The sequence below is a fragment of the Phycodurus eques genome, chromosome 10 (genome assembly GCF_024500275.1).
Source record: "Phycodurus eques isolate BA_2022a chromosome 10, UOR_Pequ_1.1, whole genome shotgun sequence".
NCBI lineage: Eukaryota > Metazoa > Chordata > Actinopteri > Syngnathiformes > Syngnathidae > Phycodurus > Phycodurus eques.
In genome coordinates, this window is record NC_084534.1 from 18420205 (window position 1) to 18441364 (window position 21160).

Sequence of the window (21160 nt, forward strand, 5' to 3'; positions counted from 1 at the left end):
GCATGAATAAAATGAACTGGAAAATACATTTTACATACTCCTTTGTAAGGTTACTCGTAGTCATATACTGTATCTTGATTGTTCAACTATTGTTCTGCTCTACTTTTTACTCCCCATGTCTGTTCTGTCTCTCTATCTGTCCCCTCAACCCTTTTCTGTCAGGCTGCTTTTTCAATAAACATCACAATATAAACAACCACAGAGGGAGTACTTGAAATTTCCCTGTTGCACAGCAAAACTGTTCCAGCATTAATTGCATACAGAGCCACCACTTCTGCAAGAACATGCAGCTGAACAGGACAGGCAACACAATTCAAAAGATTACTTTAAACTACCTTGAACAGTGGAAAATAGCATGTGTTGCCTGTACCCTCTTCTTAAAATTAGACTTTACCATGAAATATAAATAATTTAAATCCTTCAGAAATGTTACTTTTATGTATTTGTGTTACTCCTCATCCAAACTATACTTTGTTTATTGTCTTTAAAAAAAATAAAGTTGAAATGAACACTTTAATCCCTTGATTTTCTCCCCCCTTTGAAAAAAAATTGTAAAACACATTACATCGATGTAATCGCCCAGGCCTAATTTCAACTATGACTGGGGAAATCTCGGCACATTCTTGTTACTGAATTTACTTTTTGTATGCAATTTGTATCCATCCATCCATTTTCTGAGCTGCTTGTCCTCACAAGGGTCGCGGGAGTGCTGGAGCCTATCCCAGCTATCATCGGGCAGGAGGCGGGGTACACCCTGGACTGGTTGCTAGCCAATCGCAGGGCACATAGAAACAAACAATCATTCGAACTCACATTCACACCTACGGGCAATTTACTGTAATGTGCTTTGTGTGGACATGCAATTACCACAAATGTAACCTCGGGTTATGAACTTTATTAATTCCGTAACCGCGTTTGTAACCCTAAACCTTCGTAAACCTGGGTAAGGTTTCTCATTGAAATGAATGGAAATACAATATATCCATTCCAGCCCCAAAACTAATTAAAACTAACTAACCATTTTTATAAGTGTGGTTAAAAATAAATAGTGCAATATAGAAATAAGTGAAAACACACTAATATAAAGAAATGACACACTAAATAAACATGATAACTGTTTATTGCTCATTAAAGGATGGCAAAGGGGAGGAGAACTACATAAGAGTATTTATCCATGCATAATAAATTGCATGGAAATTCTGATTCAGGTGTAACTTGTCTTTTTCTGTTCAGCAAATTTTTTTTAGAGTGGGACATCACATTTTCATTTAAGTTTAATTACCCTGCTGGCCGATTTGCTGTACATTTCTTTAAATAATGTTTATCACTTTTTGATTGTCTTGCTCATGCTATCTCCAGCGAGCACGTTCTCATTTGTCAGTTTAATAAGGAGCAAAAAAAAAAAAAGATACAGGAGCCTCTCTTACTTGCCTTACACAATGCAAGATGAAGCACAGCATACAAGCATGACAAGCACTTCCTTACACTGTTTAACAGTTTCCCTTTTCTTATGAGTCATTCTGACTTTTTAGCCCTTTATTTACTTGTTTAGCAAAAGTTATATGCACTGACGTCGCACCAACTTATGTGTTGATTCATAAACAACGTAGCTGCTGCTCGGATCTGTGATTGGATAAATGCAAAGGCAGAACTTCCACCAAGCGACAACATGCGTGGATAGCTATTCTGACATGATTACGCCAACATTAACTGTTCGCTGTCTTTATTAAAGAGATGCTACAATTCAATCAATAACATACTGCAGATTGTATTTTTTGATGAAAATAAAATGATTTTCAGATTTTTTTTAACCACATCAATCACAAATCTAATGAGGTATTAGATTTGTTTATGGATGGTTGAGGATGCAGAAGTGGAACTTCTGGCTACATGTGCAACAGTTTTCCGCCTTACGCTGCGGAGCCAACTGCTCGTTTTCGGCATACAGCAATGCGTTATGCACGGAGCCAATGATGGTTATGTGGCGCGAGAAGCACACCATAGATTCTTCTGTTGGTCCATGCCAAGACCATTCGCAAATTGTAAAACGGGTCGTTTGTAACCTGAGGTTGATCTGTATTTGCTAATTCAATACTTAAATCTCAGTCCTGTTACTTTAAGAACTCTTACTCAAATGAGGAGTTTCAGTACAAATAAAACAATGAGACAAAAAAAATATGTTGCCTGACATGGTCCAATACACATTTTAAGTAGTTCAATGTGTGTATAGTCAGACTGAGTTGTGAAAAAAGACAGAAATGTAAGTTTATTTGGAGAGTGTTACAACAAGAAAATGGCACCAATTTGGTCAAGTGAATTGTACCAAAATAAATGCTTAATAACTAAGAGTTTTTAAAGATTAAATACAACTGAACTGTACTTTTAAAAAAATGCAGTGCTGTACAGTACATGAAAGTAAAACAAAACAAAACAAATGGATTAACAAAAAATTTGAACGAATTTATAAACCTTGAACCACAAACAGACGGGGGGGTTCAGTGTACTACTAACAAACGGCAATTGAAACAATATTGTCTTTCATGCTTGGCTGAGGTAACGATTACCCAAAGTGAAACAATCCGCGTCAGTGTTTGCCACCTTGCCTTACGCCCATACGCAATATCATGAGGTCGACCGGCATCGACACGAACGCCAATGCTCAGGTGGGCGACCGAAATGTATTTAAAAGAAAATCAATAGCAATCGCTTGTACAAATGATGTGCCGTCTTATTCGGGCACCCTGTGTTATACGCTGGGTGCGAGACGGCGAGTTTGAATCAAAGGGATTCATCATCGCAAAGCAAAGGGAGACTTGACCTGTGCCTACCGCGGGCGAGAGCTACACTAGGGGTTGTGTACATTTGTATTTAATTTTTTTATGCTAACATATTTCTCCTGCTGCGGCTTGGATAAGAGGTGATAATAAAGCCGGCGTGTTTACTGCGAGAGCACTCAAGCCAGCCAGCACATCCATCAGGCTGAGCCGATCGATGGCTGGCGCCTTGAGCGACGGAGCACCACACCAAAGAGAGAGGGGGCATATCTGGTGGGAGGGCATCAGAAGGAGAGCGCTCTCTTTGTCTGCCTTCCAGAAGCGTGCGCGTACTCTTCAACACGCTTCCTGAGCTCCGCGCTCCGGAGCATGTCCGCCCCAAGCCGCGCTCTCCACCACTGGCGTCTTTGAACGCAGCCTCCCGAGGAGGCCTCCTGATCAGATGAAATGTGGGATAAAGACCACGCTCCGTGAATGCTATTGCTTCATTTGAATTTCTAAGCCACTCCCGTGGATCAAAGAGAATGTATCCGGGATATCTAAAGGTTTAAGGCCAAATGTGAGACCTTTCTGCAGGTACTGTGATCAATTTTAAGACATCTCATTCACAAAATGTGACCACTAGGAAGTGGGCTCAATATGATATCGCAATATTTTTGTAGTATTAAGTGTTATCAAATTATTGCATTTGAGAGTTGAAAAATTCAGTGAATTTTCTAAATTGGAAACATTCCATCGTAATTAATGTGGAAAAAACGAGAACAAAACAGGAATTTACAAAATAGAAGGTAGACTCTTTAGGGAATTTCAACATACAGTGGTGCCTTGAGATCGAGTGACCCGACTTAGGAGTTTTTCAAGATATGAGCTGTTATTCGGCCGACTGTTTGCTTTGACTTGCGAGCAAAAATGTGAGATACGAGCGTTGTATGTTGGCTGTGAACTCAACTCAACTGACTTCACACCAAGCAGCAGTTTGTCAGATAGTGAACAATTCTTCAAAAAAGAGGCTTCAAGCTGTTTATTGGCACTCCCAGTCGAAGTTTACTGTCAAATTAAACAAAACAGAATTACATGTGTATTCAAAACAACCACAAAACATTGCCTTAAAATCCACTAGCTTAATTCTAACACATTATGGGAAACTTCCTAGATGGGCTAATGGATAGCATGTGTGCTGCGTTGGTATAAAGCTTTTAGCAACAGATACTTAAACACAAACGGTGGAGTAACACATGTAGAGACATAATGTAACAACATTTTTTATCCTCTGCGAAGAACGATTAATACTGCCCCATCTTACTGCATCTCTTTGTCAGTATGTCTGTATCCATATTGCTCGCAGGTGGCCAAGGTGTGCACACTAGAAGGAGCAGCACAACGGCCACTGAATTTAATTGAAGCAACAATGTTGAAAAAATTGGTTAATGTATTTTGCATGGATGTCTGCTTATGTCAAAACAATTATTTGTACGCTTTAATATGATACCTTACCCTCAATTCCCACCAAATTCCAATGGAAAATTCTCAACCTGGAATAATTCCCCATCTTAATTTTCTCCTTAGGAAATTTACTGTACACTTTCCAGAAATTTACAAATATTCCCCCCCTTGCAACTCAACTTGCAGGAAACAATATTACAAAAAACTACCTAAATCTACCTTAAATATATACACCCAAAAGAAATTGATGATATGCAAGTTGTTATTCTTCCTGTCATCTGGTTCAAAACCATTGGAGAACAATGTGACCTTTGAGTATGGGATTTAAGGATCACTGAAGTTGTTAATCAGGTGTACAGGGAAAAGGAACCAGCCGAGATTGGCAGCTCCCGATTGGTTGCACGACAATCAAATGGATTTCAGCGTGCTCGTGACAGTTGTAGCAGTGTTATTACAAGATTAAATGTCATTTTTTAACCAAAATTAAGACCTACACCTTAGATTGGTCGACAGTCAATCGGAGGGCACAAATGGACAACCAACCATTCACAATCATATGAACACCTATTGAAATTTTTGAGTTCTCAATGAACCTACCATGCATGTTTTTTGGAATGTGTGAGGAAGCTGGCGTACGCGGAGAAAAGCCTCGCAAGCATAGGGAGAACATGCAAAGTCCACACAGGGAGGCCAAGATTCAAACCCAGAACCTCAGAACTCTTGGGTAGATGGTATAACCACTAGTCCACCATGCTGCTACCTTAAATATATTCAACAAAATTGCAAGGGAAAGAGGAAATGCTTGTTAAATTGGATAACAATGTGGTATTTTTAAGACCATTGAATATGGATTTTACAGTATGTGATTTTAAAGCATAATTAAGGTCTTCATTTTGGAAAATAATATTTTTTAACGATCCGCATAATCATAGCGCATCACGAAGTAGCACTCAAATAATTCAAATGAAAACTTTGTTGTAGTCAGACGCTTGGACAAGAATATAGTCACAAGATAATTTTCAATTGCACTGTCCAGTACTTAAGTATTAATTTCACACAGAAGAAAAAAAAAAAGACAAAACTGTCATATATTGTTCTAGATGAGCCAAATATCATTCTGGAATCGAAACTATGGAAAACATCCATCCAGCCATTTTCTATAAAATGTTATTTAAGGGTCGTGGGTGACCAGGAATCTATCCCAACTGACTGTGGGCAAGAGAAGTAGGGTACAACCTGGACTGGTGACTCGTCAATTGTAAGGCACATACAGTGTATAACAAACAACCTTTCACACTTACATTCCCACAATTTAAAGTCTTCAGTTAACCTAGGTGTATATACACCTCAAAACGGCCGGAAACGGTGAGAAACAACATTGTTAGTTGAGTACCTCTCTGACAGTGTCAATCAAAAAGAAGCATTATTAGCTTTGTATAGAGGCTGCATTAGTTCACTGGTAAATTGGGGGGGGGAAATATGTGGGCTGCTGCATACAGAATGAGAATGGAGTTAAAGAAAAAAAAAAACGAGGGGTTTGGGATTGTGAGCCTGCAAATTACACCCCTCCCACTGGGACAAGGTAGGATAGGTAGTGGGACATGGCGCCATTATCATCATTAAATAATCGGGGAGGACACAACAACAGCTGAAGGACGGCTCGTATCTTGAATATGTCTGGTCATTTGCGTTGCAAGTCGTCACTGTATAAGTGATCCTAGGTACATTTTCTGACATTCAGTTGTTTTGTTTTTAAGCAAAGCTGTCTATGTTGAATGAAGTTATTTTTTCATTTTAAAAGCCATTTGTGTTCCTTAAATTTGCCTAGAATGAGAAAGTGACAAAAACAATGAACAATGTCTCGTTGAAAACTGCATTGGTGTCTTTTATATTAACATTTTAATTTGGACTACTGGTTTTTATTATTAGTCCACTAGATGGCGCTACATTCCCCCATCCAAGGCATGTATCAAAGTCTTTTTCCATTAACTGTTTTGTGCAAGGATTCCTTCCTCCTGAAATGATAAGTGTGTGTTGCTACTGATGTTGCATAATGATGTGTATGTGAAACGAAAACAAATTCAGAAATACAGGGTGTAAAGGGCTGAAATAGCTAAAAGACAAAAGATTACGGTATTCTAGTGGTTAAACCGTCTGCCTCACAATCGAGGTTCCCGGTTCCAAACCAAGCTCAGGCTTCCCTGTGTAAATGTTCTTGCATTGGTTTTCTCCACGTACTTCAACTTTCTCTCAGATTCCAAAAACCTGCATGTTTGATGTATTCAAGCCTCGAAATCATCCGTAGGTGTGAATGGTTGTTTGTCTGTGTGTGCCCTACATTTGGCTGGTGATCAGTCCAGACTGTATCCTGCCTCTTGCATAAAGTCAGCTAGGGTAGGCTCCAACTCACCTGCGACCATGATGAGGAAAAGCACTATAGAAAATGGACAAATGGATGGCTCAATTAAAGGGGAAAAATAATGACGATATAATACTCATAGGCGGCACGGTGGATGACTGGTTTAGAACATCTTCCACACAGTTTTGAGGATATGGTTTCAAATCTGGTCTCACCTGGGTGGAGTTTGCATGTTCTCCCCGTGCCTGTGTGGGTTTTCTCCAGGTATTTCGGTTTCTTCCCACATCCCAAAACATGCATGCTAGGTTAATTGAAAAGTTCAAATTGTCCATAGGTATGAGTGTGAATGGTTGTTTGTTTATATGTGCCCTGCGAATGGCTGGCGACCAGTTCAGGGTGTACCCCGCCTCTCGCCCATTCAGCTGGGATAGGCTCCAGCATGCCCGTGACCCTAGTGAGGACAAGCAGTTCGGAAAATGGATGGGTGGATACAATACTCATAGCTTTTGGGCAGATGACAATGAGTGGGTAAAAAAAAGTGTGGATATTAGAAGGAACTCTTAGGGGTTAAGAAACATGTTTTTGTGTGTGGCGCCGTGAACATAAAAAAGTAACAGCTATTGTTCCTCTTTTCGCTGCGGCAACTACTTATTATTTAAAGGTCGATGCGCCCCTGCCAGGATTGGCATTCTTTTTCTCCACTCCAGTCAACCGCATTTTGGATCAAGTCATTTTGAAACCTGTTCCTGCATAAAAGAAAAACAGTGCAGCCCCGTCTTACCGGCGTGTAGCTGTGCACGCTGCCCACACTGTTGAGATTGACGGAGGCCAGGCTCTGATCGGACAGGCTGTTGTTAAGGCTGCTTCTCGGACTGTCGCTCCCTTCCTGGTCCGTGTTGTACAGTGCCACCTTGAAACACACACACAGAAACATTTGAGCTTTGGTACTTCACGCACAAATCACACTGTCATTTATATTATTGCTAATTGTACATTCCTATGCGAAGATGGGTGTGAGGTTCACTGGGATAATCTGATGTCTGCGTGTGTATGTGTTGGAAAAGATGTCATAATAGCAGAGTACTATCACTTTTCTCTGCGTGTGTGTGGGGGGAGTGGTTCGAGTTGGATTCGGTCTCGAGACAACTGAGACATTCCCATCAGTAAAGGTCACACTGGTGCCGATGTCGGCCGCATCTGCTCACCGACCGCGAATCCGTTTGAGACAGCCAACAAAGGATTTTCAGAGTTGCTGTTGATGCTGACCTTTCAATGAGAGCAGCCGAAACCAGCCGAAGCACTTCGCCACGACAATCTTAATCATCCTCCAACAAACTTTTACTCAAACTCATGCAAAGCCTGTGTAAATAAAATCAGCCTTAAAAGTCGCAAAAACTGGGTCATCGTGCGTAATGTCATTTTGACAAGACTGGATCTCATTCGGCATAAAAGCATTCCCCTCTTTCACATACGCAGTCCCATTATTGTTGTACAGTGAACCCACGCATATTCATGGTTCAGCATTTGCAAATTCGCCTAATCAAGAGATTATTATTTTTTTTTTCGTGTGTGGAACCCATCCTCCGTTATTTGTTGAAAAACTTGCCTATTGTTGTTTCTGTGCTCAGGTCAAAGCAAAAAAATATATATATTACTTTGTCAATGGCTTGTGGAATCTTGGTGAAATTCATTGGTGTTTTTTCACTATACGGTGGTGCCTTGAGACACGAGTCACCTGATGTTCATGATGTTGTCTTCCTGAAAATAGATGGTTTTGCAGATGCTAGGACTCCGCCGACGCCAGCGATATTTTCTTTATCCTGTGAAGAACAACTAATACCGGTATTACTGTGGCTTACTGAGGATCTGAGACCGACTCCATGTACAGTACATCCTTATGTCTGTATTATACTGCCCCCAGGTGGTGAAGGCGAGCACACCAGAAGGAGCAGAACAATGTCCATTGAATTGAACCAAAACAAAATGTGGCAAAAACTAATTTGAAACTGAATTCAATTAATTCTACATAATTATCATTGTCATTAATGTATGTTGTTATAAAGTACACTATTATACAGTGCTACTTATAAAAACAAAAACACATTACAGAGTTTTGTTATGTTTTTTCTGGAAGGGTGGAACGGATAGATGGCATTTTCATTCATTTCACATCAAAGATGAATTGAGAATTGAATGTTTTAAGGTACGAACATGGTCACAGTACATGTTAAACTCATACCTAAAGTCACCACTATACAGTATTTCAATTTTGATGGGAAAATGCCCTTTGAAATGTGTTTGACGTTGCAGTTCCACTGGATTAAGACAGACCCACATATTGAGTTAGAAAATATCCAGAAAATAGCGCATGGGGTTTGTTGCTCTGAGAAAGGAATGGCAGCCATGCACTGACGTGTATGCGAGCTGCATGTGTGTCCACCCGTGACCGAGAGGAGTATGGTGGCTTCTGCTCATCAGCGAGCGGAACAGAGCCGGCCCTGTGCTGGGTACAATGAGGCAGCAGAGGCCATAGCCTGGAGGTACACTGAATCCTTTCGTGTTCCCGTTGAGCCACCAAGACCACAAGGAAAAGGCAACAGATTGGCCGGCTGACCACCACACTGGTTATAAAGCAGCCCAGCCCAATCATTATATGCTTTTAATATGCATGCTGGTGGATAGATGGTAAAATCATGATGAAAAAAAAAAGATGGAAGCTTAGACGCTAAATCCAACAAGGTTCAAGGAACAGAGGGAGAGGAGGATAGACAGAGGAGCTCATTAGGGGACTGTAGCCTCCCTGCGCTGAGTGTGGGCTCAGATCCAGTGTTCATTAGCGTGAAAGGAAACTCAATGAAAATCAGCCTCGGCATGCTAATCAAAAACGGGGTGCCACAAAAACAAATGTTATGCGGAGTAAACTCATAAAAGTTGCCCGCCGCAATCGCTATTTTTTCGCCACTCGCCCGTAAAGTGTGATTATTTTAAAACCTCGCCACTCTGTGGTTTTAGGCAGACCCCCAGAGAATGCAACATGGACTCGCATACATGTGGTGCACACATTTCTGCATGAAAAAAAGGGTAAGATGGAGGGCACATGCAAGTTCGTGCATGCGCTTCCATGGCGAACAATGAATCAGGGTCCACACATACTGATTTTTAACATCTTAACACACTTTGTAAACGTGAGAGACCCCACACGTGATGAGAATTTTTTTTTTATATTTTCTTATAGTGTGTGGTGTACTTGAGATGAACAACACAGCACATCACACACACACGACCACAGTGAAATAGTCTCAAAACAGATGTCGCAGTACCGAGACTGACCTGCGAGAGGCGGGAGAAAGGGCAGGACTGATCTTTTATAGACATCCAACAATCGGGTCTTTGCTGACTTAGATCAAAAGGGGATGTGCCTCCCACTTCAAACAATTACAACTGTTGGCTCTGACTGTATTCCGAGCCAGACAAATAACTTGACACACACAACACCACAGTAAAATACCTCAGGATAATCATTTGGAGACTAATGATCAGGCCTCCACTGCATTTGATCATAAGGGTTGGAAAATGCTCAAATTTGGCGAATAGTGGCTATGCGTGTACCCTGATTTAAATATGTGCGTTTTTCAGCCCTGACCGTTTTCCAAGCAGATTGGGAAGGAAAAATAACTAAATACCACAGGATATTCACTTGGGTTAATCTTGCAGAGACTTCAGATAATTGGACCTTTGCTGAATTTGATCGGAAGGGACAAAATGCTAAAATTTGGCCCGATTGTTGAAATGTGTGTACCCTTTAAACATTCACGAATGTCAACTCTTGACTGTTTTCCAAGCAGATCGGGGAATAAAAATGTTTTTAAAAATCACTCACCACACCCCACATCACAGGATAATCACTAAAGATAATCTTTTGAAGACACCAGTAAATTAGACCTTTGCGGACTGTGATCGGCAGGGATGGAAAATGCTTCAATTTGGGCAGATTAGCGCTATGTGTGTACCCCACTTTAGCAAGCAGGCAAACAAGTCTGAGTTCTATACTTAGCAGCAAAATATTTTATTTTCAAAAAGTATTTTACAATCCATAGCATAAAACAATGGGAAATCAAAGCTGAACTGGGTGTCTCCTGACTGCAACAACGATGGCCTAAAGAGGAAAGGGAGACAAAAAAAGGCCAAACAGACTTCCAAGCATTCATCATTACACCTCTGTGCCACAACTTCATTACATTCATGCGAATGTTGACAGCCACTTCAGTAGAGGGGAAAAATGTGAGTATGAGAAAGAGAGAGAGAGAGACACAATAAAAAGAGGGAGTGGAATGCCCGACGGCCTGTAGAAAAGAAAAGAGTCTCACTGGTGCCTCCGCATCTACCATTGGTCTCTGCGCGAAGGCGGGAATGAGGGACAGCGACTGGAATAGAAAGAGAGGGAGAGAAAAACAGAGACAGGGAATTCCTGTGGCTTGGCATGCCGTGTCGAAAGAGGCGTGGCCTGCTTGGCGCATGTTAACAGTGCTGAGACAGTGAGAAACCAGCTTTTTACATGGCGTGCGTCCATGTCTTGTCCAGTCTATGTCGCAATGGCGGGAACAAAAACGTATTTTGTTGCCCATTTCCGCTAGCTACAAACAAAAAAACTAATAAAATACAAATTAAAAAAAGGCCCTAATAAAACAAGGAAAACAAGTAATACAATTAGTTATTATTTGAAATTATATTATCAGTACATTAATAAATTTAAGCATCTGCCTCACAGTTCTGAGGACCAGGGTTCAATCCCCGGCCCTGCCTGGGTGGAGTTCGCATGTTCTCCCCGTGCCTGAGTGGGTTTTCTCCGGGCACTCCGGTTTCCTCCCACATCCCAAAAACATGCATGCTAGGTTAATTGACAACTCTAAATTGCCCGCAGGTGTGAATGTGAGTGCGAATGGTTGTTTGTTTATGTGTGCCGTGCGATTGGCTGGCAACCAGTTCAGGGTGCACCCCGCCTCCTGCCCGATGATAGCTGGGATCGGCTCCAGCACGCCCGCGACCCTAGTGAGGAGAAGCGGCTCAGAAAAGGATGGATGGATAATAAATTTAAACTGTAAAGTGAATTCAGAGATTTGTTTCGAAATAGATTAAAGATGTTTGAAGATAACTGCTGAAAAACTAAGAACTATAGTGTGGAGAATTGTGGAGATATCGCCCTAAACTTTTTTTTCAACATTTCAGTTTTTGGGCTTGGCTAAACGACATGATGCACTTTGGAGACCGGCATGAGTCCCCCTTCCCCACTATATACGAGGGCTGGGTGATAATGGTAAAAAATAATAATCACAATTATTTTGAATTATATTGAAATCCTGAGGCGGCACGGTGGACGACTGGTTAGAGCGTCAGCCTCACAGTTCTGAGGACCCGGGTTCAATCCCTGCATGTTCTCCCCGTGCCTGCGTGGGTTTTCTCCGGGCACTCCGGTTTCCTCCCACATCCCAAAAAACATGCATTAATTGGAGACTCCAAATTACCCGTAGGCATGATTGTGAGTGCGAATGGTTGTTTGTTTCTATGTGCCCTGCGATTGGCTGGCAACCAGTTCAGGGTGTACCCTGCCTCCTGCCCGATGACGGCAGGAATAGGCTCCAGCACGCCCGCGACCCCAGTGAGGAGAAGCGGCTCAGGAAATGGATGGATGGATGAAATCCTGATTAAAAACGATTATTATTATTTATTTTTTTTAACCAAAACTCAACTTTAATTCACTTCAAACAAATATTAGCTATTTTAATTTATTATTTTACTTGTTACTAATGTATTTTCTATTTTAATTGATAGCAATAATTAAAAAAAAATAATACCTGCTGTTCCTGCTATGCATATCTTAGCATCTTAGGGGCAGTGTGGTGCACGGAGGGAGATACATTAAGATAAAAAGAGTAGAAGAAAGTTTCTACTCACGATTGAACTTTTTCTTTTTTTTTTTTTTACAGTTTTTCACAGATTAAGACGAGTATATACCGGTCTGTATGAGTTCCTACAGCATTTGTGTGAATACTCATTATTTGAAGATATATCACTCCCATTAGCTGTTACTTTTAATGCAAATTTTTGTTAGCCGTTACTTCTAATGCTAATTTTTGTGATGCTGTCAATAAGGTTTTTCAATAAGCTAAAAACAAAGTCTTTTTTGTGATTAAATATACAATGTGTATAATTCTTTTTGTTTTTATAGTTTTAGAATAAACTCCAACTGAAGTGTCAATAAACAGCTTCAAGCACGCTCAAGGAGGGAAAAATAACATCACACACACCTGCTACTGCAAGCAACGTACGATCTTTGATACACACACACACACACACACACACACAACCGTTTGGCACAATAATTTTTCTTTTATTATAATGTACTACTATACTATATAAAAACTACTATATAATTACTGCTATAACAACTTGAGTGACTTTGTTCGAATCAGTGGTTATCCAAAGTGATTGCAAGTCACTTCGTTATTATTACTCGACCCAAGCCTGTTAGCTTGCGAGCTTGATGGTGACTACCACTTGGTGGGATACATTCCAGTCACCTTGGGCTTTAAGCGGATGTATTTTCGTGGCTCAAACATGTAGTGTAAGCAAAGAAAGATGATTTCACACATCCATCGGACACATTTGAGTGCATAGAAAAAAGCTTGATTTTTCAAAATTTTTAGCGAGGGTTTTCATTTGTTTTGACAACCGCTACGTATAAGCGTATGTGCACTTATATACTTGGGAATTTTTTTAATCGTTAAATTTGGGCTCAGAGTTGTAACAAAACACTCTTCTCTGTAGTGTTTAACCTTTACAAGACATTTCTTTTCACTTTAAAGGGATTAAGTAAAATCTGCCAATAGAACAGAATATTTGACTTTGCAAAACCTGCACCTATTTCTTAAAACTAGTGTACAACATCGAGGGATGTCCCGATCCAACTTTTTTATTTCTGATCCGATAACAATACTGCAGCCTAGAGTTTTGCCCGATACCGGTCCGATCCGATTTCAGCAATATTATACATAATTTACTTATTTTGTAGTATGGAATGTTAGAAAAGGCTTGATCAAGTGATATTACTCAAACAGAGAACAATAATCAGAAACAATAGGTATAAGAAAAAAACGACCCATTTATTATTAACCAATGGTTTCCAGAAACTGCTGTGGATCTGAGGGGCAATTTTGTGCACGAACTGCGATACACACTTGCAGTCACATAGAACGCAGAAGAAATCACCATTGAATATTGTGACTTGTTTTTCAGTTTTAAAAAATATATAATATATATATATAATATATATAAATATATACTATTGTTACTGTATATTGCCTGTTTGTATGCATTTATACAGCATTTGTGTAAGAATATTCATTATTTTGAGCGATATAAGTGCCATGAGTTCGATGCTAATTTTCGTTAGCTCGTCAATGGTGTTTTTCATTTATTGTCTTTTAGCTTTGAGCGAGCGATTTTCTGAACAAAAACGAAGAAACACACTTAAGTCAGTGATGCATTTGAACATTCAATAGGTGTAATTATTTTGTTATGTCTGTTTAGTTTTACAGTGAACCTCAACTGGAGTGTCAAGAAACAATATTAAGCAACGATCATTCACTCTTACTCCTTGCTACTATATTACCACCTTAGCAACCTGTTGTTGTGATCACGTGGGCTCTGCATGCATGGAATAGACTGCCTCTATAAGAGTGGTAAAATGTGACATTTTAGATCCAGTCCGATCTAATCCTTGTTGTTTTGCTGACATCGGACAGATTTCCGATCTCAAAGATCGGATAGGGACACCGCTAATAACATCTACAGAAATATAGTATGCATTTTTATATTTTTATTTTAAGCAAAACTTGACCAGTAATAAAATCTCAATAACAAATTCAAAAACCTTGAGAAAAAATGCTTAAGGCAAATGGAATGGGCTTACACAAAAACTGCCTGGTTAGAAGAAATATCTTGGCAGACTAAGAAGAAGCATATTTTGCCCCGATTTGAATTTTTAAATCTTGGTTAGATTTGAGTTTTTGCTGTATAGTTGTCTGATGGCCAGATGACTGGGAATCTTAACTGTCATGAGAAGACAGATTCGGGGAAAAAGTGCACATACGCTTATACGTAGTGGTTGTCAAAACAAATGAAAACCCTCGCTAACACACTCTGCGTGCATGTGCGCACAAGTTACAACACACATTGACACTGTGGCCTTCGCCGCACAACTCGGGAGCTTAAGAGGCCCCTGTCGCGCACAAGCACACACTCACGCACACAGGATTGCATGCTTGTACACTCCTGTTTTTTTTACTCTAAATTGCCCGTAGGTTTGAATGTGAGTGTGAATGGTTGTTTGTTTATATGTGCCCTGCGATTGGCTGGTGACCAGTTCAGGGTGTACCCCACCTCTCGCCCGGAAAAGGCTCCAGCTCACCCGCGTGTGTCATGCCAGGATAAGCGGGACGGAAAATGGATGGATGGTAATGCTCGCTTGTAAATGAATAAGTGACTCTTGTAGGCTTTTTAAAAGTACTCCTGAGAGCTGCCCCCACTGGGCCCAGAGGATGAGAGCTTAAGGTTAAAAAGCCTATTTCAATTTCAGAGTGAATGGCACACTCACGGCAAAAAGCTCTCCGTCCCCGTAGCATTACTCCCGGATGTGCAAGTGGTCCTAAGCTTTTTTTTAAACGCATAAAAAGTGCAAGTCTTCCTCCCACATTCTAAAAACAACACACAATGACATGGTACATTACATCGTGTCATGATATGTATATCTATTTTGTCTTCAGACCAATTGAGGGCTGGCAATCGATTTCCCCATAGATCCCACCATTCCCATCAACAAAATCAGCCCTTATGCAGAAGGTTTGTCAACATCAGGCTAGATTCTCATTGTCTCTGCTCATTTTGAGGTGTACAATAAACATGGCTAGCCAATGACGTCTGCTAGCCAGAAACTGAGCTGCACAGTGTTCGTTTATAAGGCATGTGGCTAGAGTGTGAGGCAGATACACTTCTTGTGCCTTACCGAATATTATTAGAGTTCGGTGTGGGAACACTAATAATCACCCCATCATATTGCATAATTGCCCTTGCATTTTATTATCATTTATATTTAGGGCGAAAAATGATTACTCAAATAACACAAATAATTCAATTGAAAATCAAGTCAAAGCAAAATCACTGCCTCAAACATAAGCAGAGATCATTTTTTTCCACATGGACTAATGTTACTGCAAACTCACACACCACTCTGTGTAGAAAAAAAATGTGGCGCCCCGGTGGAAAAAGTGCTTAAAACAGAGGACACCCACAGCTTTTCAGTAGACAATGAGTCTACTGAAAAGCAGAACTAACTACCGTAACAGAGCATCTTGTTTACGATCAGCAATACAAGTTATTGAAGTTAGCTACATTAATATAGCCTACTGCTGCTAGTTAGAACGTATTGTGCACTTTCAATCACTTTCTTGAACAAATGGTAAAAAAAAAATACATTTAAAAAATAACGTAATAAGTAAATTAATACAAGAGCTGCTTCATCCACAACTGAAACCCAGACACTCAACACGCAGACGAGCTAACGGATAGCCACTTAACAGCCAGCCACTAATCGGAGCTCACAACATCCAGCTCTAAACTCTCATTTGCCGACCCTGACATCACTCACCAGGCTAGTCCCCACCTTTTAAAGCGACATACACTCGCAGTCACAATGTGGAATGTTATGATGGTGACCCCAACTGGACAAAAATAATACCTGCCCCTCACATACACACGTTGAATAATGCAAAATCAGTTTATATCCAATTAATTGATGGGGTAATCGGTAGAATGATTGATTTAAAAAAAACATTCGATAGATGCAGACCTATTTCTACAGCTGGTAGAAAAACTGTGGCAAGCTTTCTTGGGATGATGACATGGAGGGTCAGATCTGGCCCACGGGCCTTGAGTTTGACACTATGCCTTAGAGGGTCCACTGTACGGGAGTGTAATGTCAATAGGTGTGTGTATTGTAGAGTATATCGGATGACCAGGTTTCATGTTGCGAAGCACCCATGCGGGCATTGCGTTGCCGAGCTCAACACAACAGAAGCCTGCTGTTGTTCAGGAATCAGGTGCCGGTGTGTACCTCCTTGTGTATTTTAGTGTGGGTTGCGGATAAGCTTTAGGCATGTGAGGGTGTGCGTCTGTGTGCATGTGTGTGGAGAGCTTCTCTCTCGGCGGGCAAACTATGCAGTAGGTGGTTGGCAAAGTGGGCGGGGTCAGGGTGCAGCCGCGTAGCCAGGTGCGTGTTAGGGGGAGCTGGAGGCTGGAGGGCCGCCTGTAGTACCTTGTTAGTCACAGTGTTGATTGCCAGCGTTGGAGAGGCACTTCCAGAGATCATACACTCCATCCCCAAAGACTCCGACTCCAGGCTGTATGGCGTAGACGCCTGTGGGGGGTGTGTTGGGGGTGGGATGCGGAGGCAGAGAGAGGAAAAAAATAAAAAATAAATTTCAACATAATCCAATTATTAAACGCAAGCAGGTTGATGTTTTTGGGCCTTTGTTCGCATCCCGCCGCAAAATGAAGACCGCACCTTTTATTTAGGTCACATTTCAAGCGTGCTTCTTCGCGGGAAAAGGAGAAGGCATTCATCCCCAACCTCACCTCCCACCTAAGAAACGCACATCATCGTCATCATGAAGCGCGCTACGCGTGCCCGCCATGTGTGCTGTCGTCAAAGATAACTCCGCTGTGCCTGTCTCCCTATGAAAAAGTGCTTACGCTAAGAGGATTGGCTGCCGACAATACCATTTTTAATTCATGATAAACACTAAATGAGATTTCCCAAATTCTCACTCGTGCCGTCTGAGACTCTTAATGGAATTCCTAGTTTGGAGGGGGAGAGGAGGGAACAGAATAGACACGCTTCACTTTCTTGCCATGCAACATACAACCTCACCAAAGACGCATCGTAAACAACATACAGCATGCACTGTGATACGTAATAATTTGTAGAATAAATTCTGCACGATATACATTATGGATAATTGAATGAACAAATTTATTAAAGACGTGGAACGGTGGGAGACTGGTTACCACATCTGCCTCACAGTTCTGAGGACCCGGGTTAAAATCCGGCCTCCCCGGTGTGGAGTTTGCATGTTGCCTCTGTGGTTTTTCTCCAGGAACTGTGGTTTCTTACCACATCCCAAAAACATGCATGGTAGGTTAATTGAAGACTCTAAATTGCCCATAGGTATGAATGTGAGTGTGAATGATTGTTTGTCTATGTGTGCCCTGCAATTGGCTGGCGGCCGGTTCAGGGCCTACCCTGCCTCTTGCCCAGAGTCAGCTGGGATAGGCTACGGCATGGCCACGACCCTAATGAGGATAAGTGGTACGGAAAATGGATGGATGGATGGATACTTATTAAATAAAAATTAATCATTTATACATAAGATGACCAAATTATTCTCAATATTATTATGTAAAGACAGTACTAGCACTGAGTTTTACTTTAAATTTACATTCGTTACTAAATAAGATTATATACAAGTTATATATACATTTTAATTGTAATATATTTTTAATATTGTGTAATAATGTATTTTTATATATTGATTCAAGACTTTTTTACATTTTATTTGTTTTGAAACAAAATCACTTTTGAAAATAATAATTAGTAATATAATATTAGAATAATAATATAATAACTATAATAATATATAATAATAATAAGTATATTTTTAAAATATGAATTTTTAAAACTATTAACGTTGCAGGGATGTTGCAGGGATGTGTATTTTCATTTATTATTTATTAATATGGTTGCTAAATACAACAATGACAGCATACATTTTTAGCATACTTTTTAATAACAGATTTTTAACATCTTGTTAATGTGTAGCAGGGACATATGTGTATATTATATATATATTTTTCATATAAATACTGAATTAATAACATATATCAATAAAAATATGTATATAATATACATCTATGCTTGATTTGGTTTTTAAAATAAAATACTCATTACTAGATATTTTTATATAAATAGAGGACATTTTTAATACTTTGTCAACATCCATCCATCTATTTTCTGTACCGCTTATTCTCACTAGGGTCAACATGCAGCAGAGAAATGTATTTAAATTGTTATATTACATGAACATTATTTTTTAAATATACCAATAACACAATAAAATATTTCAATCAACACTTTTAATGCCATGTCAGTGTGTGGCAGGGTCATGTACCAATATTTGCATATATAATATACATGATGATTTATTAATGTATTTACCAAAGACAAGCATTAAATATTGATCTCAATATAAAAGTATCCGTACAATACATATATATTTCTTAAAATATTTAAGATGCTTTTAAAAATGCTTAAAATGCAAAAAAGAAAAGTTGCATAATGTGTGGTGGATTCAACAGGAGCAGAATGTGCAGAGATCTGCCACCGAAATCCCAGTTTAACGGAACCTTCCCTTCCCGGCGGACTGTGGTCAGCCACATCGTAAGTGAAGCCATCCAGAGGCCGCAGCGCTGAGATGCCCCGAGGCCAGTTCAAATGTGAGCGGCTCCTTTAAAACCCCGTGTGTAACGCTGGATCATCCATAATTAAAAAGCCAAAAGATCAGAGTAGTGGTCTGGATTAATTGATGTTTGTCTTAAAAAAAAAAATGTAATTGGGGAGGTGCGGATTTAATGTGTGTAATGGCTACATACGGCACCATTTATTTATAAGGTGCCCACTTCATGACATGGTAGGGTGGCAGTTACATAAAGTCTGCATATGAACTCCTGTTGTTTGTGTATGTGTGGAGAAGAACAGTGGAGAGATAGTGGTAGAAAAAGGAAGGAGTCAAAAGGAATAGAATCGTCACTATAATGCGAGCCAATACAAGGGCTAAGAGGTTGGGTACTGGTATGGATTTTTTGGGCCTTGGCGAAGGTCCATGCCACTGTCAATTAGAAATGATTTTTATTATTGTGGTTGTGGTATGCACCGTGGGGGACCTAGGTTCAAGACCCCGACTGGACCATCCACCAACATCACCCGGACTCACGGCTGTGGTGTCTTTGAGCAAGACGCTGATACCCAGAAATGCTCCCCGGGCGCTTCAGCTGCCCCCTGCTCCAGTGTGTTCCACTAACATGTGTATGTGTAGGTGTTCACTGTGATGGGTAAAATGCAGAGAACAAATTTTGTGTGCATGCATGTTCATGACAATAAAGGTGATTCTTCTTCTTCTTCTTTATTTGTATACGTTATAATAAGATAGTGGAGGAATTAGTGGTAAGAATGTCTGCCCCACAGTCGATGGGTTTTGGGTCCGTAGCTAGAGTGGATATGGTATGGAAAATGTTTCCAACAAATGCATTTTTGTTCAATCCACTGTACTGTATCTATGCGAGTGATGTATAGCGACAGACAGGCAGAACAATGTAATTCACTTCCACTAGATGGCAATAGATGTCAGAGGAAAAGCTTTGTGTTCAACTGAACAGGCTCAGTTTTCACACAGAATTAAGAAGTACATTTGTGAGTAAATTGAAATAAGATATTTTTTTTCATTACACAGTATTTCACGGCTTTATTGTGGGTCATTGTTTACGCCTCCCACTATATCGTAGATTCTTAAGGGATTGTTTTTTATGGGTTTACAGGCAAGTCCAAATTTATAGTTACGCGCCTTCAGTGTTGTACCACGTTGTGCTGCAACATGCTATGCAGCACTTAAGTCTACTGGAAGAGATGCACAAAAGGTGAATCAACACATGTAGACATACAATATAACAATACTCACATGCATATTTTCTTTATCCTCTGCACAAAACGAGTAATATTACCACAACGGCTGAGTCACCGTCGTACTCGTTCAGTAATGTCTTCATGACTGTATTACATTGCCCCTAATGGCCAAGTCGCACACACCAGAAGTAGTCGCAATGATTTAATCATAATGAACAACTTTTTAATTCTTTACATTCTATTTAATTATGTTATTAATAGACTTCACAACGATTTTATCGGCCTGATCGGTATCGGCCGATAATTAGCATTTTATGCTGATCGGCTTTAATGTCATAATTTGCCGATCCGATCAATGACGTCATTGATCGACTCCGCAAAAGACATTTACTCCACGTCGCCCTCGTCCATCCATCCATTTTCTGAGCCACCAATCGCAGGGCACATAGAAACAAACAACCATTCGCACTCACAGTCATGCCTACGGGCAATTTAGAGTCTCCAATTAATGCATGTTTTTGGGATGTGGGAGGAAACCGGAGTGCCCGGAGAAAACCCACGCAGGCACGGGGAGAACATGCAAACTCCACACAGGCGGGGCCGGGGATTGAACCCGGGTCCTCAGAACTATGAGGCTGACGCTCTAACCAGTCGGCCACCGTGCACAGTATATTCGAATCCAAAAGCTAGTTTATTTTTAGCACTGTCGCATGTCTTTTGATGTAGTACTGTAACTATCTGACGGCCAATTAAGTTATTTAATATTTAAAAAAAAACAAAAAAACGTGTGAGAGA

The 21160-nt window shown here is 40.3% G+C and overlaps 1 protein-coding gene across 4 annotated transcripts in view; it reads right to left on the reverse strand.

The window, feature by feature from the left end:
• foxj3 (forkhead box J3) overlaps nucleotides 1–21160 on the reverse strand; it is a 154058-nt gene that overhangs the window by 21472 nt on the left and 111426 nt on the right. For all 4 annotated transcript variants that reach the window (XM_061687082.1, XM_061687081.1, XM_061687083.1 and 1 more), the window contains 2 exons: nucleotides 16946–17047; nucleotides 7358–7486 (listed from right to left, as the gene is read on the reverse strand). In XM_061687082.1, coding sequence (XP_061543066.1) covers nucleotides 7358–7486; nucleotides 16946–17047 — 231 coding nt within the window. The remainder of the gene's footprint in view (nucleotides 1–7357; nucleotides 7487–16945; nucleotides 17048–21160) is intronic.